At 41.8% G+C, this 12,110-nt stretch overlaps 1 protein-coding gene across 7 annotated transcripts in view; it reads left to right on the forward strand.

Moving 5' to 3' along the window:
* add3a (adducin 3 (gamma) a) overlaps positions 1-12,110 on the forward strand; it is a 98,428-nt gene that overhangs the window by 60,751 nt on the left and 25,567 nt on the right. For 4 of the 7 annotated variants that reach the window (XM_026170326.2, XM_080302777.1, XM_026170327.2 and 1 more), the window contains exons 1-2: positions 1,514-1,904; positions 6,350-6,594. In XM_026170326.2, the coding sequence (XP_026026111.1) occupies positions 6,400-6,594 (195 nt within the window). In that variant the 5' untranslated portion in view covers positions 1,514-1,904; positions 6,350-6,399. Of the gene's footprint in view, positions 1-1,513; positions 1,905-6,349; positions 6,595-12,110 lie in introns of those variants that run through there. The other 3 variants (XM_080302775.1, XM_080302774.1, XM_080302776.1) reach the window with 1 other exon arrangement.

Here is a 12,110-nt window from a genome sequence, read left to right on the forward strand (position 1 = left end):
ATGTTCCCACTGTATAGCCTGTTAACGTGTACCGAAAGGCAACATTCGCCTGTTTTCTTTTCCCTTTAAGACACTTCTGTTTATCATTCTGCTAATCACTTTTCGTCCAAATGCTTAGCAGTTGTTTTAAGGCCAAATTTTATATTTTGTTCAAGTTCATAATCTGTATTGGTTTGCCATTTTGTTAATTGTACCTTTTGTGGCCAACCATCATATCAGTGTCTTCAATGGACAATACAGGCAACCCTGACAGTCTGATAGCGACCAAACAAATCACAAAAATGTTAGTTTTTTTCGGTTTTAGGGTTTTTTTTGGGTGGACCACCATATACCTCTTTGTGACCAGTTTCATGTAACGACAGCAGTTAACTTTCAGCAACCACCCACCAACTCATTCAGTCTCCAACTGGTCTCTAGGCTTGTGTGATTGGAGTCTGTTAAAGAGTCTGCAAGATGTCTGACAGTGTTAATATGAGAATAATGTAGGGAAGAGTTGATGAATTCGTAAAAAGTGTATGGGTGTATTGTGAACTTCCTTTTGCATTCTTAGTGCACACAGCACCCACTTTTTAAAACTCAAAACACACTATCTGATGTAGTGTACAACCTTTCACAGCGTCCTAACCTGATTTTCGTCACATTGTTTGGAGTTCATGCATGAAAAACAGCTTTGGTGATAAAGAGAGACGGAAAACCAGAGGACACATTTTTCATATTCCTCACCAGCATAGAGTGAAGAAAGAGAAAATGCTTTGAGTGCTTTTGAGCAAGTTTAGGGAGTGTAGAAATACAAGATGTCGTCATGGCTTCAAAAATGGCTTTAGAGATACAATGAACAGCAACAAGTATGAGAAAAATGTATAGGCGAAGTGAGTAGGGCCACAGACTTGCAGAGAGCTGTCATGTGACAGATGTATTGACAGACGGGTGACTGAATTATGGCATTAAATGATACTTTTTAACAATGTTCTTTTGTAAGGCTGTTGGTATTTGATTTTATCAGAGAGCCAGATAGCATTGATTCAATGGGGCAGAAGTGACAGTGAAAGCCGAGCAGTTTCTGCTGCAGCAGGTTGTGCGGCTGCAGTTATGCTGCTTCCAGCCAAACTAATAAACACTGACCTTTAGTACAGTCGCCCAGCGAGGGGGGAAGGACAGCAGTGGGTGTGAATGAGAGACATAAAAAGAAAGCGAGCGAGAGCGGCTAGTGGAATGTGAGGGATGTGAATGGATCAAAGAAAAAAAGAGAGGAAGAAAAAGGCTAGACTAGATGGAGAGAGAGAGAGGGAGAGAGAAGGCAGTGGAGGAGGGGAGGTGTGATTAGTATGTGAGCCTGAGCTCTGATTGGTCAAAAAGCCTTTGCCTGATTGTGTGTGTGTGTGTGTGTGTGTGTGTGTGTGTGTGTGTGTGTGTGTGTGTGTGTGTGTGTGTGTGTTTTTTAGCCAGTGGGCGGGGGATTAAGCTTGCATCACGTGGTCGCTTTAGCTTCTTTTCCACACAAACACACGCCCCCATTCACTGAGGGCACGCACATACACAGATCCTCTCACATACACACTCACAGCTGTTGATACTTCTCTATCTGATGAACGCTGGAGCAGCCAAGACGGGGAGACTGTAAGAATCTGGGAGAATCTGCTGTCTGCTGGCAGCTTCACCGAGGAGCATTTATATGGAAAATCTGCAGGGACGCGTGGACAGACTGGTTTTCTGATCGCCGCCTGGTTATTCGTATCCCGCTCTTTCTCTCTCGTCTCTCCCGGCTTCTTTCTGGGACTTACTGGTGGAATTTGTGCACGGGCACCAAGCAGCAGTGAAAAACAGAGACATGTGTTTTGCCTCAGCTGCCTACTACTACTCCCCATTCTCTCCCATTCACTGACCACGTAGGAAATAAACACAAGGTTGGTTGTGCTTGCATTATATTTGTGTGTCGGCTGCTTGTGTCAGTACACCTGTTTGCATATTTTGTATGTATTCCCTCTGTTGTATGGACGGATGTTTTTGTTTCATTCATCCGACTTGGGATCTGTTTTCTGCTCCCACTAGAACCCGGGGCATGACTCCAAAGGTTACTATCCAAAAAAACGATTGGCAATTTTAGGGGAATTCCATGTCAGTGTGGCTGCCAGGGCGCTCAGGCATATAGACCTCTGCACTGTAAACACGTCTGGCAATAATAGTGCACTGAGTGTGAGCACCAGAGAAGATTAGCTCTGTGAAGGAAGATAGCAGGGAGTGTTTTAGAATCCTTACAGATGAAGTATAGAGAGAAACATATTAGACTGAATATATTTGCAAGTTAAAATGCATTCACAGTCACTAGTCGTTGCTCTAAATCAAGATTTCATAAGAAACCATCAGCTTAAACTGATAGCCAGGCATTACCCTGTGTCATGGGTAACGCTTGCTGCTGGCACAGTGATGGATTCAAGAGGAGCTTTCCTCATCTCATAGCAAAGCCGCTGGAGGATCATGTAAGCTGCTGAGCTTTTGGCTCAAACATTGTCCTTCAGTTTCACTGCTAGAGCTCTCACGCAGGCGTGTTTGGACAGGGAACGCACCTACTTGTCTCTGTGTGTTTGGGTGTGTGCATTAGCAAAGTTTACGCTACAGGTCACTGTGTGCGTGTGTGTTCGCGCTGCTTTTTGCAGCACTCGGGGATATAATTAGCGCCGCACAGATTCTTTCCTGGTATTGTTGTTATTAGGGTTGTAACACAGCCCAAAAGGCAGTTTGTCTATTTTTAGAGGTGGCAGAGATGTAGGCAGGCTTGCTTTTGAAGTCCATCTGCCCCAGCACGATAAAGACAGTAGCTGCATGCATGTGTGTGAGTGGAGAGCCCGGGCAGTGTCACTCGGCATTTTAGGGAGTTTTTGTGACTACATATGTTTACTCATGGCTTCTTGCTTTACTCCTGCCTTTCTAGCAAGTTTGCGTATTGTATACGATGAAACATCAGAGTGAGATGGATAAAAGTGAAACAGAGCAGAGTTAAAGGACTGGAGAGAGGTCTGTGTAGGCTTCTAGATTAGCCAGCTGTCATCAGATGAAGATGGAGAGTTATGCCTTGTCTCAGGCACTTGCTCTCCATTTCCAAATGTCAGAAGTATTAGTGTGTAATGGATGAGTCCTCTGTCTTAGAGATAAACATCGAGTTCCACTAATGGAGGCTGTCCACAGAACCAATTCAAATACAAGGAAGTGGTCAGTTGAACTGCAGCGAAAAGTCACAAACATGTACGCATCCTTAATTGTCCTTTTTTCTCGTCTATCTCTTCTCTGCAGCAAATATTTTCATACTACACATAAATAAGATTTTACATTAGGATGTAACGAACTGTAAAGAGTTGCTTTGATGTATTTTGGCCGAATAAGATATTTCAAGTCATTCTTTTAGCACTTTAAGTTACTTTCTGTCATTTTATACATGAAATAACTTATTAAATACAGTTGTATTGTACAGTTGGTTTTTATGCCTGACCTCTTATTCTTACCTGATAGTTAAGGCCAAGCTCAATTTTAACTCGCTGCATTTGTTATCTAACTAACTAAAGTCACATTGAGCATTCTGTGGTTCGTAGCAGTGATTCGTGGCACTGTTTTATAAATGGGAACTTTTTCATGGACAGCTTACCCTCAGATGAAAACATGTTGTCTGTTGGTGCTTCTAAACGTGCAGATGGGAGGAAAAGGAGGAAAAAGAGGAAGGGTCACTAAAGGTCTTGAGGTTGTGCTGACCTCGGGTGCTGCAGTCACAGTCTAGTGCACATCAGTAAACACAGCCCACCTCATTTATCAGCCATAGAATTGTGAAGTTTACATCGACTGCAATAATAGCGTTATCACGCAATGCCACACTTTAATGGCCATTGCCTTTGTAAATTCCAGTCTTTCACTGAACAAAGCTCAGTATAAACTGGCATCTTCAGTGGGCTGCATTCAAAAAGTGTAAGCATCTGTCATCGAGCATGAAATTAAGATTATAAATGTTGCTGGTGTAATGTGAGGATCGGGTTTCATTCTTACTCGGATTAATTGTGCATTCTCTCAAATGCGCGCGCGCGCACACACACACACACACACACACACACACACACACACACACACACACACACACACACACACACACACACACACACACAACCACCCCCACTGCTCCAAAAACGTCGATTCCTCTGGATCTGAACAGACTGAGATGATTCGAGATGAGGACAATGATCTATTGACAGAGACTGGGGGAGGTGGGGGTGGGGGTGGTGGAAGTTCATGCTGGGGACTGCTGAAGTTGTGACAGAGCAGGGATGGGGTGGTGTATTCATGCATGTGAGTGTGAGTGGGGGGTTGGGGGAGTCGTTTTATTTTGGTGAAACTACAGCTGTTGCATTCAGCCATGCAGAGATTCCAGTCAGCAAACTTTATGCGTGAGCTTCTACTGTCAATCACACCGTCCTTAAATGCATTTCTTATTTACACGTCTGTCAAGTTTCTCCCACGTGGTATTCCTCAGAATACCTGCAGTCGAAGATATAGGAAAAGCTGTGGATATAAAGCACGAAACAGGACAGCACAGCAAATGCATCTTTATACAAGTCTTTATATCAAAGTCCTGCTCTCAAAACCTTTTGTCTTGGGCTTTTGTTGATCAGGCCTGTGTAAAGTTGTTCAGCAAGCAAAACAGTGCGGGCAGGAGGATGAATTCAATATCATGTTACATAACTCTGTGCTGCCCAGCTGCCTTCAGTTAAAGAGGATTTTACTTTTTGGGAGGCTTTTATTTGTTTTTATAGTATAAATCAGAGCTATGGCAGGGAGATCAGGCAGACAAAGAGTGGTTTCCTGAGTCCTGGATTCTTAGAGGTAAAGACATATAGGAAATACTGATGTTTAATGGATATTTGAGTAAACACACAAATGGAGTGTTTTTTATTTCAGCCTCGGGGTTCAGGCTTCTTCCTGAAGAGAGAGAGAAAAACCATAAATCAGTCACACGCCAATGTGAGTGATGAGTAAGGAAAATATTGGTTAATTTGTCATCCATGTGTGAGGAGTTCGTTAAACTTTGTTTTGTGTGTGACTCTTGTCTAATCTCAACCACAGTTTTAATTGGTGTTTGATCTGAATGAGTGGCTTAGTGGCATGTGTCAATCTAAATCACCGCTCAAACCCTGCTGTTTCTTATAGTGTTAAGCTAAGATGACAACGCTGAATTGAAATACAGGAGGACTCTGTGCTGGCACAGGAACCTATACATTTTAATTCTGGTGCTGTCAGATGACTACTGCATTTTAAAAAAAAAAAAAGAAAAAAAAACTTTCTATTTCCTTGAACTTTTTTTTTTTGCTGTCATTCCTCTGTTGTCCAAGCCAAGACACCATCTGGTAGCCATCCCATAAGCTCCGCCTCTTCATGATACACCAGCATCTTACTATTTGGCACTGTAACTGCAGCTGCGTATGCTAACAAGGGCTCCTGGAAGATGCAGTGTTTATTTATTTTAAAGCTCTGCTTGCATTTTGTTTTTTAATCTTTTGTATTAGTATTTTTGTTTTGACTTTATTGGCTTTGACTCTTGGCCTGAAAGCAAAGCGCTGAAGTCATTTTCTATTGTTGCATTTACCAATTCCTGCATCCTGCAAAATGCTTGTCATGCCAGTTGACCTGAGAATGAACAGTGGGAGTAAACCACCTCAGCAGTCAAGGTCTTGGATGTCAAAACAAAATTCCTCCCGCCCCCATTTGTATGCTTTGTTAGTTGATCTGTCAGTGTGACCTAACCAAGACCTACATGTAGTCGTGACTCAGCAAGCGAATGACATGAACTGCAGGATAGAACTTTTATTTCCATCAAACCGAAGAGTAGCACCTCTATGGTATAGAGATAACAGGGACTTCCTTTTCCTGTTTATGATACACCTCCGTGTGTTTTCATCTGATAAAAGAGAGGTGGTAGGCATGCCATTTTCTTACTCATCATTGGTCTCGTTTATGCTACGTGCCTTTAGCTAATTTTAAACATGACTGTTTGTTGGCATTCAACTAACTTTCATTGAAAAATATTCATGTTTAAGAGCGACAAAAGTATAAATCCTGTGATCGATACATGGCACATTTCAGCTTTTGCATTTTTCCTTACAGGCTAATCTGACTTAGATCTTGATGCCCTTTTTATTTGCATGCTACACCTTTTCCTGGTATATTACCACCCTTCATTTTACGTGCATAAAAACCACAAACACCCTGAACAAATATTCTTTTAATTTAAATGTTAAACTCTCCTTGCTTGCCTTTTTTTTTAAAAAATTGCTTCATATGTGTCATGTAACATGTCAACCTTTCTGCTTTTCAGGTGACAGTCAGAGTGGCAGCTGTAGAGCAAGCAAGTGAGGTGAAACAGGCATGAGTGCGGACAGCCATCAGGGGGTGGTGACCACCCCTCCTCCGCCTGGTGGAGGTACTAAGGAGCGCTACTTCGACCGTGTCGACGTGAATGATCCGGAGTACATCAGGGCCAGGAACATGTCTCCCGACCTCCGACAGGACTTCAACGTTTTGGAGCAGAAGAAACGTGTCACACAGATACTACAGAGCCCCGTAAGTTAAGAGAAAAACACATCATTTTGTTTCTTTTTAAACACGTAAATGTCAATGTTAGTGACCCCTTGGTGCAAATTTAGAGACTGAGCAAACAATTTTTAACACGTTGAGGTTTTAAAGACATCACTAGTGTACATTTGCCTACTGGGGGATACTGCCTAAAGGGGAGCAACCTCTAGATGGATAGACAGAGCTTATTAATCCCACTCCGAGGAAGTGTATATGTTAAAACACAAAAGATATGTCACAGAGTTTTTTTGTATGTACAAAAAGTGCAGTGTGACTAATAATAGATACACTGAATATTTTCTTTTATTAGGTATTTATCTTATATAGGGTATTGTAGTGTGCAGCCTCCACTGTCTCATACAGGTGATAGGTGGTGTTGTCCGTGAAGGTTATTAGCTCGGGTAACATCCTTGTCTCACAAATAACCTCTGTGGAGTCGAGGAAACAGAGCCGGCCTTATTCACCAGTTTATTGAGTCGTTTCTGGTCCTGCTTCATGTTGCCACCTACTTGGCAGACAACTAGATAAAAGACTGCAGAAGCCATAGCTGTGTCGTAAAGGACCTGCACACCCCAGAAGACCTCAGCCTGCACAGAAGATGGAGCCAACATTGGCCCTTCTTGTACAGAGCTTGAGTGTTTTCCAAGCAGTTCAACTGTATCAACCAACACCTTAAGTGGCTGAATCCTCCTTTTACACAGTGCAGGGCAAATGTGGTAAGCAGCCCATTGACGGATATTTTTGAAACGGATAATACATTTCGGGTTGCTAACTTGCTGATGGGCCTGATTATGGAGCATCATGGTTACAAACAATGTTTGTAGTCGAGGAAGCTTTAAGCTGCAGGATTGGAGAATCTACCGACTGGCAAAAAAGCCTATCTTTGTGGGATTTATATGCCCTGCTCATATCTGCATTGTTCTTTATATTCCACGTTTTCAGATTTCTTGATTGCATTGGCTATTAGTCTCCAACTATAAACATGAAAGTAGATGTCAGCCTATTCATATTTCTGTGCCCCCTGATAAATGAGCTGTCTGTTTTACCTGTTTGGTGCTTGCTGGAACTTCCTCTTGCCTCCCACAACTGTGAACAAGATAAACAGATGTATTAAATGTCTAATACTTTGCCAAAAAAGAGTAATGTTTTTTTTCCTCCAATTTAATGGAGAACTTGTTTAAGCAAAGCAAAGGTTTCACCTCACTGACTAAATGTTTGTGTAATCGGTTCCCTTTTTTCTCCTTTGTGTCAGTTATTATTCCCTAATCAAGGGGTTTCAAAATAAGTTACAGCAGTGAATGCATCACATGTGCTTGTGCGTTCATGCTTCCCTTGGTATTATGACACCGACTAAAGAATCACAGCAGTCAGCAGCTGGCTTTGCTCAAGCTTTAATATAACCACAAGCTGCCACACCCTCTTTCAAACTTACCGTTGAATCTCTTCAAGTGCCCTCCCACTAAGAGCACTCATGTTAGGTCAGGTTTTTTAAAGTAAACAACTCCTTGACAAAAATCTTAGCAAAGACAACTAATGTTATCCGATTTCCTTTCCTTGGAGGTCTGAATTCTTAAGAGTTACTGTTTTATGGTGCAGTTAGATGTTTGAGCCTCCTGGCAATCGCACACTCGATTTTTATTTTTATTTTATTATTTAAAATAATCGTTCATTGTTCTGGAAAGGTAAAGCACCGTGATATCTTATCTGTGCTGCATTTTATTGTTGGCGCAAACTTCAAAATGTAGGGTGAAGATTGTGCAACACAAGGAAACATTCAAAAAGTTCAGAATCACAGAAAGAAGTCGTCTTTTTTTAGCTCTATTTTGCACGCATATATTATTTTGTGGATTTTTGAGCATAAAATTTGTTTGCAAAAATATCCCAACCGTCCTTATTGAGAAAACGCAAGTTCTTGTAAAGACAACACACTGTTGTCCTATCTTGCTATTTGTATTGTGCCCTTTGAACAGTTGCATCACTCTGTGTGGAGATTTTACAACAGGGCCTTTCAGCCTGCACACTGGCGTTATTTACTTTGCGATATTGACTCAAGGCTGGTCTTTAGCTGAAATGTTTCACACTGTTTACGAGGGGACGCAGGTGCAAGGTGTGTACATGTGTCAGTATGCATTTGTACTTGGGATTACTTTAAAGTAACAAATACACTTATTAAAGAGTATGCACAGCAGCAGGCTGTGACAAATCAGCAGGCACAGACAAATGATAAGGCTGGGGACAGGATAAAGTTAGACGTTACACATGCAATGAATGATGCAGATGCAAAACAACCTTCTAGAGAAGGAGAGTGATTGTGTACAATCCAGGAAGTGTCTATGTGCGTGATCAACTCTGGGTAGTAACAGCTTGGTGGTTTGACCCGTACTTTTTTTTTTTTTTAAACTTTAAATTTGATCTACATTCTGCACATGCTCAGAGTGGTTTTCTTGGCGTGCCGTATTTTGTGCCAGATGTCTGGAAGGGCAGTATCGCTGCTCCTGATCCAGGTTTCCACTTGATCCTCTGCTGGTATCATGTGTGTGTCAGAGAGAGAGCGGGAGTACCGCAAGTAAGCTGTAGGAGAGAAAATGACTGTCTACTTAAAACAGGGCCCTTAAATGCAGACAGTTTGCTGCAGGGCGTTCTTGATCCAGAGCTGAATGGCTCAGGCCTTTTTGTGCTATGTCTCTAACTTCACTGCTGATACAGACGCACTGATTTAGATTACTGAATTAATGGCAGAGGAGGTCGGTGAGAGAGCTGCCTGACATTATAACACCAGTGCAAGCAAAACTAAACTTTCCAAACTAAAGGAATCTACCACGTTGACATGTATTTTCAACATGTCTATAAATGCTTAATTATAATTTTCAGCTATTTTTCTCATGTGGACATTTTTACACCAAATACTTTTTAGTATCAATCTTGAAAAGACATATTTTTTCCACTTGTAATAATTTTTATTATTTAACATCTGAACATCGCAGGTTACCCTTCACTATTATTTGCAACTGCATCTAACTGTGTGTGTATGTACTTGTAGCTTTGCCTGTGTGCTACAGTGGTATGTCTGTATGGTATTCCTGCTTTATGTGGTTTTGAATTTGAGCCAAATAGCTTTCAGTCAGCAGTGACAGGTGGTTCCCTTTGGCTTATATAGTGTTTGCAGCCCGTACACGAAGACAGTTAGTCTCAGTGCTTCTTTATTCATATTCAGCCGTAACAACAATAAGAAGTGTGTGTGTGTGGCACCAGCTGGACACAGGCTTATCTCCATTTCTGTCTTCCTTCTTTCTCAGTTTGCACTTTTTCATTCAACTACAGCAACCAGCTGTATATACTTTTTTTTCTTTTTTTGCTTTCCTCATTTCTCTCTCCATTTTTCTTTCTCTATTTGTTTTCATTCCAGTGTTATGGGTCTAGTGGCGGCTCCAGATTACATGTTTGTATTGCTCCAATGGCAGGTTGTATTTAAAGCTGGACGAATATAGACTAGGCAGGTCTGAATCAACTCAGCTGACTTGATCCACTTGCCTCATTCATTCAGCTGTGTTTACATTTAAAGTCTAAAGTCAAACCTTGAGCTGTTCAACATATCCAGCTATCTACTGTAGAGCTACAACTGTGATTTTTGCTTGTGTGCAACAATGACGGGCATACCAGCAGTGTGACAAAACGGAGATGGCTGAAAAATAATGACTCGTCCTGTTGATGTGATGACGTTATATTTAAAGCACTTAAAGAGAGACACGGCCAGGTTTCGCCAGTAGCCTTAAGATAAACAGTAGAACATGTTTTTCCGCTATAGAACTTCTTGTTATTGTGTGTGTCAATCGTCTGAAGAGGGAATTGAAAAGGAAGATCTTTCTACTTTCTACTGTTTTTTGATGATTTTTGATGAGTGTTTTCTGTGACATGCAATGATTAGAATTTTGTCGAGGTGGCCTTTGAGCCTTGGGGTGGTTTTTCTGTTATGTATGTTTGCAAGGAGGATTTTGGCTAAAAATCCACGCTTCATTTTGTCATGGCAGTAAAGCCTCTGTGTTTCCCTCTAACTGCTGAGAACTAGGTTGACGGGACTTGATTTGCCACTGTTGGTCCAAAAGGTTAAAATGCCATCAGAATGAGATTAAATCAGACCAAATTGAATTGGAGTTGTGCCTTCACACGCTGCTTCCGTTTTCATCGTCATTGCCCGTCTTGTTTTCTCTTGTGTTAATACCCCCCCCCCCCCCCCCCCCTTCATCTTCCCCCCACTTCTCCACTTCTCTCCATCTTGTGGCACAGACTGTTCATCACCTGCAGAAATGATTTACTGATGCCAAGCGGTAAATTTACTCAGCCGTATTTGCACTTGTCCTGTGGTTTGCAGAGGAAGTACAATCCCCCTGCATGCACTTTCCAGAAAACACAAGTGGATAATTTATGGTGCTTTAGGTTCTGCTGAGAACCCCCTCGTGTGAAGCAAATGTCATGCCTGCTCTCATTTACGTTTTTTTCCCCCTTTTCTTGTTGTAGTCCTGAAGGTCTCATTTGATAGAACATTAGTGGCTGAACTCACTCCAGAGACTCTTTTAAAAACCACCGCCTTTCCTCTCAGAGCCAGATCTTGGCGGCTGTGTTTCAGTTTGGCATTTCACAGGATCTTTTAGGTCTTGAACTTCCAGCCGTGAAGCAGCGCCCTCAGGATAACAGAGCAACACGCTGAAGTGTTACATCCACTTTGTGTAACCTCAAAAAGAGAGAAAAAAATCCACTGGGTATAATCAAGTTTCTCCATATGGCAGCTTAAATCAATATATATATTTTTTCATTTAGAATCAGAGATAGAAATGCTCTAGTCAACATCCAAATTACCATGAAATAGCTGCATGATACTATTTAAAACTAGAGATGCACCACTAATAGTGACCTTATGACGCTAAATAAAAGTCGACATATATTAAAAGATTCCACTTCTATAGTTATATTCTTCAGCTAGAGTAGCTTTGCATGATTCAACTCTTAGTCCATCCCCTGTCTAAAACGAACTGTTTTGGCTCCATTCTCTTTAAGGGCACCTTCTTTTTAACCCAGCTGGCTTCTGATTGGCTGCCCCTTGTAAACATAGGATTGGACTGCTGTGTTCAGAGCCAGAGACTATGCAAAACCTGTTTGCTCTAAATGCTCGGTTCCAAACTGAAGACCGAGCTTTGGTTTTCAAATAAATTTGTGAAAATATGGTTGTATGGCCCTTTAAATAAAGTTTCTTGGAATAAAGTTGGTCTAGAACACAGGTGTCGAACTCCAGGCCTCGAGGGCCGGTGTCCTGCAGGTTTTAGATGTGTCCTTGATCCAACACAGCTGATTAAAATGGCTAAATGACCTCCCCAACATGTCTTGAAGTTCTCCAGAGGCCTGGTAATGAACTAATCATTTAATTCAGGTGTGTTGACCCAGGGTAATATCTAAAACCTGCAGGATACCGGCCCTCGAGGCCTGGAGTTCGACACCCCTGGTCTAGAACG

The sequence above is a fragment of the Astatotilapia calliptera genome, chromosome 6 (assembly GCF_964374335.1).
Source record: "Astatotilapia calliptera chromosome 6, fAstCal68.1, whole genome shotgun sequence".
NCBI classification, from domain to species: Eukaryota; Metazoa; Chordata; class Actinopteri; order Cichliformes; family Cichlidae; genus Astatotilapia; species Astatotilapia calliptera.